Source organism: Zeugodacus cucurbitae, chromosome 4, assembly GCF_028554725.1.
Source record: "Zeugodacus cucurbitae isolate PBARC_wt_2022May chromosome 4, idZeuCucr1.2, whole genome shotgun sequence".
Lineage (NCBI taxonomy): Eukaryota > Metazoa > Arthropoda > Insecta > Diptera > Tephritidae > Zeugodacus > Zeugodacus cucurbitae.
The window spans coordinates 27,775,832-27,791,292 of record NC_071669.1 but is presented as its reverse complement, the minus strand read 5'-3'; the positions used below and the strand labels follow the sequence as shown (position 1 = coordinate 27,791,292).

The 15,461-nt window shown below is 36.9% G+C and overlaps 1 protein-coding gene across 1 annotated transcript; it reads left to right on the top strand.

Annotated features, from left to right (window-relative positions):
• The first annotated feature begins 3,922 nt into the window (after positions 1–3,922).
• Positions 3,923–4,987, top strand: LOC105220537 (uncharacterized). Its single transcript, XM_054228992.1, has 3 exons — positions 3,923–4,338; positions 4,410–4,593; positions 4,669–4,987. Coding segments are annotated over exons 1-3 (420 nt in total). The 5' UTR covers positions 3,923–4,336; the 3' UTR covers positions 4,903–4,987.
• The last annotated feature ends 10,474 nt before the right edge of the window (positions 4,988–15,461 follow it).

The following is a 15,461-nucleotide window of genomic DNA, read 5'->3' as shown; positions in this document are numbered from 1 at the left end:
CTTTTTTATGAAAACATGTTTTCAATGTCGATCCGAACATAAAATTAGTCTCCCAGATATTAAAAAAATCAGAGGGAATATTTTTCTTCTAATAATATGTCTTCATGCCAAAAATTAGTAAAAATCGAGTCATAACTTCTCGTAGGTCCCATATACCTAACATTAGGGTTTTCATGGATCTGATGGAACAAGTTTTTAGAGTTAAACTCATGTACATATATATGAAGAGCGGAAAAGGATACGTGATCGTGGCCGTGGGTTCGGACCTATACAGAAAATATCCTTATAAAGGACACAAAAAAATTAGTTTAAGTGAAAAACAAGTGATCCTCATAGAGGATAATTAAAAGTGAAAAACCAATGATCCTCGTAGAGAACAATTAAAAGTGACAAAAACAGAAAGGGATGATCCTCATCAGAGATCTGAATTGAGTAATAATGAAATTAGTGCACTAACTCATGAGCCACACAAATTGGTGTAAATGAGTACTAATACTATTATCAAACATGACTAAGACTCATGAGTGGAATTGTGACTTCGTAGCTGAGCACGAAAGTAAAGATACTCAGTGAGAACTTTGTCACATTACATTTTTCATTATTTCATTGAACATGCATTTTCGTGCGTCATGTTGTCCGAATGGACGAAAACACTCCAGCTCTGAAAGTGTTCGATGCAGTACCAGCCGGAGGAAGCCGAGTAAGGGGAAGGCCTCCACTCCGTTGGAGGGGCCAGGTGGAGAGCGACCTGGTTACACTTGGAATTTCCAACTGGCGCCGAACTGCGAAGGAAAGAGAGGAGTGGCGGGCTCTCATCGATTCGGCTATAATCGGCTAAACGGTTGAACGCCAATCACATACATACATACATATATATAATAGATATTCACCTCAACACGAAGAGGAAGTTAGAAAACAAATCAAGGAAATGGAGGAACAAGAAATTATAAGAAAAAGTAATTCTAGATACTCTAGTCCTATAATAGTTATTCCCAAGAAAATGGATAATTCAGAGAAAAGGAAGTATAGAATAGTAGTCGATTATAGAAAATTAAATGAAGTGACAATTGATGATAAATATCCTTTACCATACATTGAATCGATATTACTGTCTTCCCTAAATAAAAGCGGCAGCGACAAATGACTGTCAAAAAATTCTCATGTCCATACAATTTGTATGGCGCATACCTAAATAACGCGACGGCGACGCTGAGCGGTTGAAATTTTCTATTTGGACAGAGCGTTCCGAAGTATAGTTGGCTGCGAAAAACGAAGTTTCGCTGTACAATAAAATTTCAACAATTCAAGTAAACATTTTGATATTTGACGTAAAGTTGCCGCTTTTATTTAGGGATGGCGCATCGACGTTAACGCTGAGCGTTAAAAAATGTTCCGCCAACGCTTTTATTTAGGGAAGGCAGTTAGATTAATTGGGACGTGCTCAATATTTCACAACATTGGACCTGGCAAAAGGTTATCATCAAATTAGAATTAAAGAGGAAGATATGTACGTAGGTGCAAAACAGCTTTCGTAACTCCTCATGGTTTGTATGAATTTACAAGGATGCCATTCGGGTTAAAGAATGCACCTGCAAGATTTCAACGTCTTATGAATGAAATTTTACGAGATTTTATAAATAAAATTTGCGTGATATATTTAGATGATATATTTATCTTTAGTACAACGTTACAAGAACATATACAATCAATTAGAGATATATTTAGGGTTCTAGAATCAAAGAATTTGAAAATACAAATGGATAAGTGTAATTTTCTAAAAAAGAAACAGAATTTTTGGGGCATGTTCTAACAAAAGATGGCATGAGCTTTTTAGGTATAACCGGCTATTATCGAAAATTTGTTAAAGATTATGCATAAGTGGCACAGCCAATTTCAAAATATTTAAAGCAAGAAGTCCGAATTAATACAAAAGATCCTTCATACATAGAAGCTTTCGTAAAACTTTAGTAATTGATAAGTTCACATTCAATTTTACGGTATCCAAATTTTGAAAAGATATTTACATTAACTACAGATGCATTAAATTATGCAATAGGAGCATTTATATCACAAGAATGACTTCTATTATGTTTTGCTTCAAAAAAATTAAATAATCATGAAAGGAATTATTCTGCAACTGATAAAAAGTTTTTAGCAATTATTTGGAGCGTAAATTATTTTATACTATATATGGTAGAAAATTTAAGATTGTAAGATGGTTGTTAAAATTAGGAGAATATCAATTTAATATTGAATATATTAAAGGAAAAGAAAACACAGTAGCAGATTTTCTTAGTAGAATCAAAAATAACGAGGACGTTATCAAAGAGGGGAAGGAGGATGAAATTACTGATGAATTTATAGAAGATTACTCAAACATAGTTAATAATATAGATTATAATTTTATATCAAGAATGAAATATTTATTAAATATAAAACACAAATAAAATTAACGAATTCAAAATTATACATGGCAAAAGCATTATTTTCATTTCGGAATATGATTTTGAAAGATTAGATGAAATATTTAAAAAATATATTACAAAAGGAGAAATAGGAATTTATTCAGAACTATCTGACCGACAGTACAATACAGTTCAACAGAAATTAATAGAGATGTTTTCAAATGATAAACAACTAGAATTTATAAAAAGCACAATGAGAGTACAGGATATAAAAACAGAAGTTGAAGCTGTTAAACAAAATTCGTTATATTACATTCGAGAAAGTATGCTTTCGATAATACAAGAAACATATAATCAACTTAGTAATTCAATTTATTATCCGAAATTAGGAGAATTAATACAAAAAGTAATTTACCAATGCGAAACCTGTTAAGAAGTAAAATATGATAGGAGACCGATCAAACCTAAATTTTGTTTTACAGAAACACCTACAAAAAAAAATGTAAATCATTCATATGGATACCTACGTTATAAAAAGGTTACATTTTCTAACAATAATAGATAAATTTTCTAAATTTGGTGTAGCTTACCCATTAAATGATCTAGAAGATCACTTTGCTAAATTATGAAAACCACGAAAAATTATCTACTATAGCAGAGAAATTTCGAATATTGTATAAATCAAATAAAGAATTGTCAGTAAAACAATTAATGCAAAAAGCCATTAGAAATTATAATGATAGATTCCATTCGAGAATTAAATGTACACCCAATCAAGTTCACCACAATGAAATAAATGAAGGAATAGTAAAAAATAATTTAAATGAAACTAAAAATAAAGTTATAAATAAATTAAATAAAAACAAGGAAAATTATGAAGAAAAGAGGAGAGAGAGATTTATAAAAAAAGCAGTTAGACATAAAGAACAACCCAAGTATAGAAAAGAAAAGTTGAAGAATATACATCCTTCTAATATTTAACATTTCAAATGAAAATAATGATATTGAAATGAACATCAACAGTTAATTTAAATCAGGACACATGAAATATTCAAAGATAATAGTATAATAATAATAATAATAATAATAGCAAATACTCAATGAAGTGACATTAAAGACAAACTAGACAATAAAAGAACAAGTACAAGTAAACCAACATTTTAGATTAGTTTTCAAAAAATGTAACTTAATAATTGTTTAATAAAAATGTACGATTGTAAGTATTCTAATTTACCAACATTGTAATTTAGTTTTAAATCAATTCTACAATTGTTTTATATAAAAATATATGATTTTAAATGATTGTAAAATTTTTAATTTAATTGTAATAATCAAAGGAAACCTTTTAAACAAATATGAAGAATGAGTATAGATATATAAAAATAAAATGAAATACAAAATTCAGGAGAAGTTTATTCCAAACCGAGCAGTAGTTACATAAAAGAATAACTTTCAACAAAAATACTTGTTCAAAATATTTCTTTTTGATCAAAATAATTTTATGTAAGAGTCTGTATTCAAATAATGAAAAAATAAATGAAACATGGAATCATACCAACTGGTTGTCTGAAATATAATAATTCGGAAATAAAATTTAAAATTCGATCGGTACACGGAGTTAAATATACAAGTTGCGAGTGTCGATGGAAAAATCTAAATTTTTCCAACAAAGTATTGAGTTTTTGGGATTTACTATTAGCCCTATCACGCAATTCATCGTACAATGTTTTTTCGGAAAAGTTACGAAATTGCTTCCATGCAATTCGATTATCTTAAAATGTAAGTTCGAAATTCGTAAAGTGACATTCACAGAATACATTCGAATCGTCAAATTCGGAAGTTTTTTAAAATTATTCTACAACGCGTTTTTGCTAACGGAAAAATTTAAGAACATACATAAAAAAGAAGAAATAAAGCAAAAATAGGTTCAAATGTAAGTTTTTACTGAATTTAAGTTAATTGCATTTGTTAAGAATAAAATATATTTCAATTTGATTTCCACAGGTCTAAAGTAATAACCACGAAACAACAATATGCGCTTCTGCTTGAACTTTTGCAGCAAAAGCCCGAAATGGCGCAGGGTTTTTCAAAGTGTCCTAAGGAAGAAGCAGCGGAATTTTGGAGTAAAGTAGCCGATGAACTCAACAGTGTAGGCCCCCCTACTAAAGACATTTCAAGCTGGAAGAAGGTAACTTATTACAGTTCTTTTAATTATTGAAACTAAAAGAATAATTTATATATTCTATAATTTATTTTTTAAAAGGTATGGCTAGATTGGAAGGCATATATAAAAAGGAAATTGGCCGAAAACAAAAAAGAACAGTCAGCTACTGGTGGCGGTCGAAATAGACAGCACCATTTCAGCGAATTGGAAGAAGCTATAATTAAATTAACTGCGTTAGAGACGAGTACTAACGGCATACAAAACACAGTGAATGTGGGTTTATCTATGGCAGTTGACACTGATAATGAAGCCGAGGCCTTCAATGAGTTGTAGCCCTGCACTGCCAAGACGCAGCACTAAGCCACCAGAAACAAGTACAATAGATTTTGTAAAAGAACAACTTTTACTTCAAAAAGATTTTCAAAAAAAGGTTTTCGAAAAGTTAGACGATCTTTCTTCAGATATGCGCGATTATGCGACCTAAAGAAAGCAGAAGTGGAAGAAACCGGTAGGCATAATAGAGCAATGGAAAATTTAATTGCTGCAAAAAATTCTATTAAGTAGCAAATGTTGCAAGTGGAGCAACAAAGCTTACATTATCAAAAATATTTAAATAAATAAAAATTTAATTATACCTCCATAAATATATCGTGTTAAATTTATTTAGGATATTATATTCGTGTAAGTGTTCTACATATAGCCTGTCTTATCTGTGAAGCTTCATCATTATAAGTTGATGATGGTTCTAGGGCATATCCAGCATCTCCTGAAAATTGTAATTTTGAAAGTTTGTAAAGAGTTATGACAATTTTTATACATATGTATATATGTATGTAGGTATAATAACCAAAAGTGTTTCGTTCCCCATCGAGGTACTTTTTCTCAAAAAAATAACGCGCACTGCTAACATTCCATATATGGGAGTCATGATTGCTCCCAGGATACTGAGCGTTTACATAACGTATTTTCATATTATTGTCGCATATCTGCAAAACATTGAGTAAGAAGTTTGACATGTGAATTTGCCACCTTACTTACAATCATGGAGAAACTTATCTTTTGTTGGAGCAACGATTTTAATGTGTGTCCCGTCTACGCACAAAATCGCACCTGGAAATCCGTATTTCTGGTAGAAATCCCTCCTGGCTTGTCTTTTTTCATCGCTACTTAAATTAAGATTTATCCACTGAGGGCACAGATGGGACTGAAGCGATGCTAATACATCTTTTAAGACGCAACAAAATGTAGACTGAGCCATTGGAACATCGAAGTCCTTGCCTACTCCATGCTGGTTGCCTCCCTCAGCAAAATAGAAATCGAAGCTAGCTGCTGCTCACCAAAACAATAGCAACAGAAATCAAAAGCAGCAAAAAGTCGAGTACATCAATTTTTGCGACTGCGACTGCCGACAGTCGACACTTGCTGTTGCTTCGACTTATGATCATGATCGAAAGCAAGAAGCAAAAAAATGAAAACGGCGACTGTTGCTGCTATTTGATTTTTGTCTCTGCTTCGGCGGAATGGTTCGTTTAACTCAAAATTTGTTCTAGAAGATTTTAGAAGTAATGGTCTAAACTGCCTAGATGAACGCAATGGGACATTAAACTTAATATCAGACAAAAGGAAAAAACTACAAACAAAACCATTTAGAAGTTGTACTAGGAATATTATACCTAGCATTTCTCTGCGACTTGTGGGTGTGGGAAGATTTATAAGTTTTAAATGACTAGTATGCGGGGGAATATTCATTCTTGAATGCCAATGTAAGTGGCCTAAAGCAAACAATAAAAATTGTTTTTGAACGGACTCAAGCTTATCAGAATGGGAGTGGAAGCTAGGATTCCATACCACAGAACCATACTCCAATATAGGCCTTACCAATGTTGTAAAAAGAATTTTGGTTATATATGGATCACTAAATTCTTTAGACCAACGTTTAACAAAGCTAAGAGCACCTTTAGCTTTTAAGACAATCGAATTTACATGAGAATTAAAATTTAGTTTAGGGTCCATAGTAACTCCTAAATCAACAAAGCTAAAAACTTGCTCTAAACTGAAGTTATGTATTTATTACATAGGGAGAAGGATCAACAGTTCTACGGGAATAGCTTAGGGATATAGAGACCCCAATTTTGATGACGACCACTGCAAACGTTTAAAGGGACAAGGACGGAAGAAGGTCTGAGGCTGATCGACTTCGCCGGAGCCCGAAATATGGTCGTCTGTAGTACTAGATTCCAGCACAAGGAAATCCATCAAGCTACTTGGCTGTCCCTGGATCGAATCACTCGCAACCAGATTGATCATGTTGTGATAGATGGACGACATGTCTCCAGTGTTTTTGATGTGCGTACGCTTCGTGGTCCCAACATCGACTCGGACCACTATCTTGTAGCAGCTAAGATACGCACCCGCCTCTGTGTAGAAAAGCGCACACGTCAACAAACACAAGGAAGGTTCGACATCGAGAAGCTGCAATCACAACCGACTGCCGAACGATTTTCTACTCGACTTGCACTCCTGCTCTCTGAGAGCACTCATCAGCATCTCGGTATAAGGGAACTGTTGGGCATACCAAACTCCTTACGTACGGCTGCAACCGAAACCATTGGCTTTCGGAAAAGTCAAAAAAACAGCTGGTATGATGAGGATTGTCGTCTCGCAGTGGAGAGAAAACGGGATGGGAAAGATACCGAGAGCTGAAGAGGGAAGCGAGACGCATTTGCAGACAAAAAAAAGAAAAAGGCCGAAATGCGTGAGTATGAACAGCTTGACAAGCTGGCCGACAGGGGTGAGGCTCGACAATTTTACGAAAAGATCCGGCGACTAACTGAAGGTTTCAAGACCGGAGCACATTCCGGAGCACATTTTTGGAGAAGACCCGTGAAAATAGGATCGACACACACCATCTCTCGACTTTAAAGCTGCTTTCGACAGCACGAAAAGGAGCTGCCTTTATGCCAGCGATGTCTGAATTTGATATCCCCGCAAAACTAATACGGCTGTGTAAGCTGACGTTGAGCAACACCAAAAGCTCCGTCAGGATCGGAAGATCGTGTGATTTCTTTAACCTGATGCTGGAGAAAATAATACGAGCTGCAGAGCTAAATAGAGAAGGTACAATCTTCTATAAGAGTGTACACCTACTGGCGTACGCCGATGATATCGATATCATTGGAAACAACACCTGCGCCGTTAGTTTTGCTTTTTCCAGACTGGATAAGAACAGTCAGCGCATTCTCGTCTTGGCTCCCACGTCACTGTTGACAGTCATAACTTTGAAGTTGTAGATAATTTCGTCTACTTGGGAACCAGCATTAACAGCAATAACAATGCCAACAGGTGCTACTATGGACTAAGTAGGCAATTGAAAAGTAAAGTCCTCTCTCGACGAACAAAAACCAAACTCTACAACTCTCTGATCATTCCCGTGCTACTTTACGGTGCAGATGCGTGGACGACAGGGATAAAGGGATGTCCAACTTATTCCAGTGTGAGAGCGCCTCAAAATTTGCGTTTTTTATAACATTTTGCATTATTACCAGATCAGACAAAATACTAATTTTTGGGCATTTAAATTAAAATACCGAACATTTATTATGGTTAAAAATTATTATATACTGAATGTTTAATATAAAAATAACTTATTTCAATTTCATTTATCGATATAATGGTATATTAAAATAGCCGGTTTTCGAACTTTCAGTAATAAATAAGGTTAATTATTAAGTGTCAACTGAAAATTAATCAGTTTCTTTTATAATTTTCCATGAAAAATTAGTTTCTCGATGCTGCAATTCACAAAAATATTCTTAAATCACTTTTAAATTTCACGTTTTCATTTATATTTATTTTTTTAGTTCTTATTAGTGATCTTGCACGGCAGTTAAAAATGTCTCCATCGCATTATTTTTTGGCAACTTTTCAATCTGGCATTTCCAGTTTCCTAATTGCGAAACCAGTCATCCAGTCAACTGTCAAAGTCGAGGAGGTTTTGACGTTTAAAATTGCGCTCTCACTTCCAGTGATATGAGAGTTGTACACATCTTTATCTCTGGTGGACGATGTCAACATCCGATGAGACTTTATGGTCCCTTAAACATTGGCAACGGCGAATTCCGCAGACGATGGAACGATGAGCTGTATGTGTTATTCGATGACATAGACATAGTCCAGTGATTAAAAAAAAACCGTATATGCTGGCTAGGTCATGTTGTTCGAATGGATGAAAGTGCTCCAGCTCTGAAAGTATTCGATGCAGTACCCGCTGGTGGAAGTCGAGGAGGAGGGAGACCTCCACTCCGATGGAAGGACCAGATGGAGAGGGACCTGGCTTCGCTTGGCATAACCAATTGGCGCCAAACTGCCAGAAGGAGGGATACGTGGCGCGCTGTTGTGGACTCGGAAGAAGAAGAAGAAGTAACTAAATTATTTAAATCTGATTGCAACTCAGTCCTTTCGTTATGAGAAGTATATGATTTAAAAAGTTTTACATCATTCGCATATAATAAAATTTCTGAAAACTTAATTACGGAAGGTATATCATTAATGAACAACAAGAACAGAATCGGGTCGAGATGACTACCCTGTGGAACCCCTGAAGTGACACTAATTGAATCGGATAATGTATTATTAAATAAAACTTGTTGTTTTCTATTAGTAAGATATGAGGATACCCATTCAAGAAGTCTTGGTTGAAAAACAAGAAGATCCAGTTTTTGCAAAAGAATTGAGTAGTTTACTTTATCGAATGCTTCACTAAAGCCTGTATACTTATATAACATCAGTATTCTTATTATCCCAAAAACCCATTGACACATGGTTTACGAATTCAAGCAAGTTTGTTACTGTAGATTTTCCTTTACAAAATCCATGCTGAGAAAATGAAATTATTTTTTTGGTCAAAAAGTTTGCGTATAGCTGACATTTTAGCTATCCCCCTATAGTTCTTAACAGATGATCTAACTCCACTTTTATGCAATGGTAGTATAAAAGAATTTTTCCACATTGACGGAAAAATACCTTGTTTAAGAGATAGGTTGAAAAGCTTAGTTAAGGGCAGATAGATAAGTAATTTTTAAGGAAGCTTGAAGGAATCATATCAGGGCCATAATAAATCGGATTTTTTAACGTAACTAAATAATTTAAGACATCAGTTTCAGAAATAATTTATTAATTACAGTACTCGGACATAACGCTTGCTGATATGGCACATTGATAGGGGAGTTTGAACAATAATTGGATTTGAAGAATTCTGCAAACATATTAGAAATATTATAATTGTCACATGACATTGTTGATTTATATTTCATCGCAGACGGAAAATTAGATATAATACGTTTGGAGTTAACGAAACCATAAAACAATTTCGTATTACGCATAATATTATTTTTTACTTTGATTATGTAGTTAGAAAAAAGTTTTTTATAAAAATTAACATAGCTCATTCGAATACCACAAATTTGAGCTTTTGAGAATAGAATATAAGATTCTACCTGTCAATCCATCACATTTAAGATGGACAAACCCGTCACGAAGCCAACAAGAAACAAAACGATCAGAATCGCCTTCAATAGTGCAATTCGGAAAATTGCAAGTCATTATGGAAAAATTTAAATTAAAGGAAAAAACAAAATAGTTAATATAATAGTGAGCAGTTTTAGAAGTACTGAGTCACTTAAAAATAACACGCAAACAGCTGTGAGCAAAAATGAAAGAAAAAACGAATCAAAAGAAAAAGAGCAAATTAAAACAAAAACAATATGCAATCGCACAAACAATTGCAAAGTATGAAAGAAAATTGATAATTGATAACAACAACAAATGAATGACCACGGCACCAGAATTTAAGAAAATAGTTAAAATACAATTAAAATTTAAATATAACACAAAAGCAAATTAGCACAAATACTTAGCTTTAGATTACAGAGCTCTCTCAAAACAAAGAGTTTCGTATCATGTCATCTTTGATTGTACAGACATCATATATTTGTGTTTACATTTACATTTCCCACACGTGTGGGGAAATGCAATGCGTACTAAAGCTTTTTATTTTATAAAAATTGTCACAGAATATCAATAAATTTCTTACTTGATAAAAATCTGAATAAATTTTAAAGTTTTTTTGTGTCAAGTGCACAGATTAGGGCTGATAGTGTACATAAATTGTTATTTCTTAATATATAATAAAAATCCAGTGTCCGTGTGTATGTTCCGAATGAACTCAAAAACGAGTCAACTGATATTCATGAAAGTTGGCATATACATGTAATTTGGTCCAACTTAGATGATAGGATACTTATTATTCAGATTAATCGTCTCTACAATTAATAATTAACATTTTGTTTTACTTCTAATTTACAGTTACATAAATATAATATAAAAATGAATTGCTGTTCCTTAGTCTCGCAAAAAGTCGAGAACGGCCAAACCGATCTGGCTAATTTTAGTCTTGAAATATTCGTGGAAGGCCAGGAAAAGATTAGAGAGTGAGTAAATATGGAAAAATTGCTAGGAAGATAATAATAAGACAATTTTATTCGAGTTGACAAGTAAAATATAAAAAGAGAAAACAAAAAACTAATATTTTCAAGGTTGTCATTGTTGCTTTGTTAAAATATGTTTGTTATTGTTCAATTGTATGCCTTGGTACATTCCAATCAAACTCGTTTAAAAAGAAGAGATCTACCTGCCTACTAAAGAGCAACGTTCTACCAAAAAGCTCAAACACATTCTTGAGCTTACTTAGTTGTAAATAGATTTAAGATTTTAATACTTATTGTTATGCTTTAAACAAAGCAGATTCAATAAATAAAGAAATATTGAGAAAAAAAAAATTGTATAAGGTTGTGTCGATAGCCCAAAACAATTTGTAACAAATAAGGAAAGGCTAAGTTCGGGTCCAACCGAATATTTTATACTCTCGCATTTTGGCCTATATATTCGGCATAAAGTCCAATAGAAAATCATCATATATAGTATAGTATAGTAATTCACTCATTTTCACCACCAAAGTTAACGGGACATCTTGGCACCTGTTAGTAGGCAAACAAACGGCACATTCGGCCTTGAAATTAATCCTAAATTGCAAATGAACGCAACACCAGTCGGCAAAATCGCCAAAAATAGCGCTATAACGAAGATGTTCCAAATATTCAAGAATTCGCTGGAAGTACTGCACAGGACTTTAAAAGATCTTGATTGTCGATGAACGTTTTTGGTGGAGCCAGGATTCTGTTAGCAGGTGATTTACGCCAGACTCTTCCAATTATTCCTGGATCAACTGTTACTGACGGGCTAATCGCATACCTAAAATCATTTAATTTGTGGCGACACATAAAGAATCGACAATTAACAACTAACATATGAGTGTTTTTGCAACAATATCAAATTGCGATTGTATTTCATTTAAATGTTGACCGCGGTTGCGTCTTAGGTGGTCCATTCGGAAAGTCCAATTTTGGGCAACTTTTTCGAGCATTTCGGCCGGAATAGCCCGAATTTCTTCGGAAATGTTGTCTTCCAAAGCTGGAATATATATATATATTTGGCGTAGGAACCGCTTTAAGCGATTATAGCCGAATCCACCAGAGCGCGCCACTCATTCCTCCTTTTTGCTTTTTGGCGCCAATTGGAAACACCAAGTGAAGCCAGGTCACTTTGCACTTGGTCTTTCCACCGGAGTGGAGGTCGTCCTCTTCCGCGGCTTCCTCCAGCGGGTACTGCATCGAATACTTTCAGAGCTGGAGTGTTTTCTTCCATCCGTACAACATGACCTAGCCAGCGTAGCCGCTGTCTTTTTATTCGCTGAACTATGTCAATGTCGTCGTATAAATCGTACAGCTCATCGTTCCATCGCCTGCGGTATTCGCCGTTGCCAATGTTTAGAGGACCAAAAATCTTGCGCAAAACCTTTCTCTCGAAAACCCCAAGAGTCGTCTCATCGGATGTTGTCATCGTCCACGCTTCAGCGCCATACATCAGGACGGGAATAATGAGCGACTTATAGAGTTTGATTTTGGTTCGTCGAGAGAGGACTTTACATTTCAATTGCCTACTCAGTCCAAAGTAGCACCTGTTGGCAAGAGTGATTCTGCGTTGGATTTCAAGGCTGACATTGTTGGTGTTGTTAATGCTGGTTCCCAGATAAACGAAATTATCTACAACTTCAAAGTTATGACTGTCAACAGTGACGTGGGAGCCAAGACGCGAGTGCGCCGACTGTTTGTTTGATGACAGGAGATATTTCGTCTTGTCCTCATTCACCACCAGACCCATACGCTTCGCTTCTTTATCTAGTCTGGAAAACGCAGAACAAACGGCGCGGTTGTTGCTTCCGATGATATCAATATCATCGGCATACGCCAGGAGCTGTACACTCTTGTAGAAGATTGTACCCTCTCTATTTAGTTCTGCAGCTCGTATTATTTTTTCCAGCAATAGATTGAAGAAGTCGCACGATAGTGAGTCACCCTGTCTGAAGCCTCGTTTGGTATCGAACGGCTCGGAGAGGTCCTTCCCGATCCTGACGGAGCTTTTGGTGTTGCTCAACGTCAGCTTACATAGCCGTATTAGTTTTGCAGGGATACCAAATTCAGACATCGCGGCATAAAGGCAGCTCCTTTTCGTGCTATCGAAGGCAGCTTTAAAATCGATAAAAAGATGGTGAGTATCGATTCTTCTCTCTCGGGTCTTTTCCAAGATTTGGCGCATGGTGAATATCTGGTCCATTGTGGATTTTCCAGGTCTAAAGCCACACTGATAAGGTCCAATCAGTTCGTTGACGGTGGGCTTTAGTCTTTCACACAATACGCTCGACAAAACCTTATATGCGATATTGAGGAGACTTATACCACGGTAGTTGGCGCAGATTGTGGGGTCTCCCTTCTTATGGATTGGGCAGAGCACACTAAGATTCCAATCGTCAGGCATGCTTTCTTCCGACCATATTCTACAAAGAAGCTGATGCATGCACCTTATCAGTTCTTCGCCGCCGTATTTGAATAGCTCGGCCGGTAATCCATCGGCCCCCGCCGCTTTGTTGTTCTTCAAGCGGGTAATTGCTATTCGAATTTCTTCATGGTCGGGTAATGGAACATCTATTCCATCGTCATCGATTGGGGAATCGGGTTCGCCATCTCCTGGTGTTGTACTTTCACTGCCATTGAGCAGGTCGGAGAAGTGTTCCCTCCATAATCCCAGTGTGCTCTGGACATCCGCTACCAGATTACCTTCTCGGTCCCTACATGATAATGCTCCGGTCTTGAAACCTTCTGTTAATCGCCTCATCTTTTCATAAAATTTTCGAGCATTACCCATGTCGGCCAGCTTTTCAAGCTTTTCATACTCACGCATTTCGGCCTCTTTCTTTTTACGTCTGCAAATGCGTCTCGCTTCCCTCTTCAGTTCTCGATATCTATCCCACCCCGAACGTGTTGTGGTCGATCGCAACGTTGCGAGGTAGGCAGTCTGTTTTCTCTCCACTGCGGAACGACAATTCTCATCGTACCAACTGGTTTTTTGGCGTTGCCGTAGACCAATTGTTTCGGCTGCAGCGGTATGCAATGAGTTTGAGATGCCGTTCCACAGCTCCCTTATATCGAGATGCTGATGAGTGCTCTCAGAGAGCAGGAGTGCAAGTCGAGTAGAAAATCGTTCGGCTGTCGGTTGTGATTGCAGCTTTTCGACGGCGAACCTTCCTTGTGTTTGTTGACGGGCGTTCTTTGCTGCACAGAGGCGAGTGCGTATCTTTGCTGCTACTAGATAATGGTCCGAGTCAATGTTTGGTCCTCGGAGCGTACGCACGTCTAAAACACTGGAGACATGTCTTCCGTCTATCACAACGTGATCGATTTGGTTGCGCGTGTTTCGATCAGGGGACAGCCACGTTGCTTGATGAATTTTTTTATGCTGGAATCTGGTACTACAGACAACCATATTTCGGGCCCCAGCGAAGTCGATCAGCCTCAGGCCGTTTGGCGATGTTTCGTCTTGGAGGCTGAATTTTCCGACTGTTGTGCCAAAGACACCTTCTTTACCCACCCTGGCGTTAAAATCGCCAAGCACGATTTTGACATCGTGGCGGGGGCAGCGCTCATAGGTGCGTTCTAGGCGCTCATAGAAAGCGTCTTTGGTCACATCGTCCTTCTCTTCCGTTGGGGCGTGGGCGCAAATCAGCGATATGTTGAAGAACCTCGCTTTTATGCGGATTGTGGCTAGACGTTCATCCACCGGGGTGAATGCCAGGACTCGGCGACGGAGTCTCTCTCCCACCACAAATCCAACACCAAATTTGCGCTCCTTTATATGGCCGCTGTAGTAGATGTCACAAGGACCCACCTTCTTCCGTCCTTGTCCCGTCCATCGCACTTCTTGGACGGCGGTGATGTCAGCCTTTAGTTGTATGAGGACATCAACCAGCTGGGCAGAGGCACCTTCCCAATTAAGAGTCCGGACATTCCAGGTGCATGCCCTCAAATCATGATCCTTAGTACGTTTGCAGGGGTCGTCATCAAAAGGGGGGTTTCTCATCCGAGGCTCGGTGTTTGTTTTCATTGGGGAGATTTTTTTATGTGGTGGGTCCCAAGCCCTACGCACAACCGCACAAGCGGGCTTCGCCTTCTCACTTTAGCTCGCCTCCAAACGGATGTCTGTTAGCTACCCAGGGGATACTTGGTCTAAAACCGGAAGTCGTGAGCTGCTTGAGTCATATGCAAAAGAATCGTTCCTGGCCACTCCCAAGTGAATGGCAATCAGAAACTTTCCTCACTTGCGTGAACTTCTACATATGACCCCATCCCCCAAATAAAAAAAAAAATAGTCTAAAGGCGTTAAATCGCATGATCTTGGTGGCCAACTTACGGGTCCATTTCTTGAGATGAATTGTTCTCCGA

Coding starts and splice junctions, on each gene's coding strand:
- LOC105220537 (XM_054228992.1), top strand. Junction 4,594..4,668: donor ACATTTCAAGCTGGAAGAAG/GTAACTTATTAC, acceptor ATTTTTTAAAAG/GTATGGCTAGATTGGAAGGC.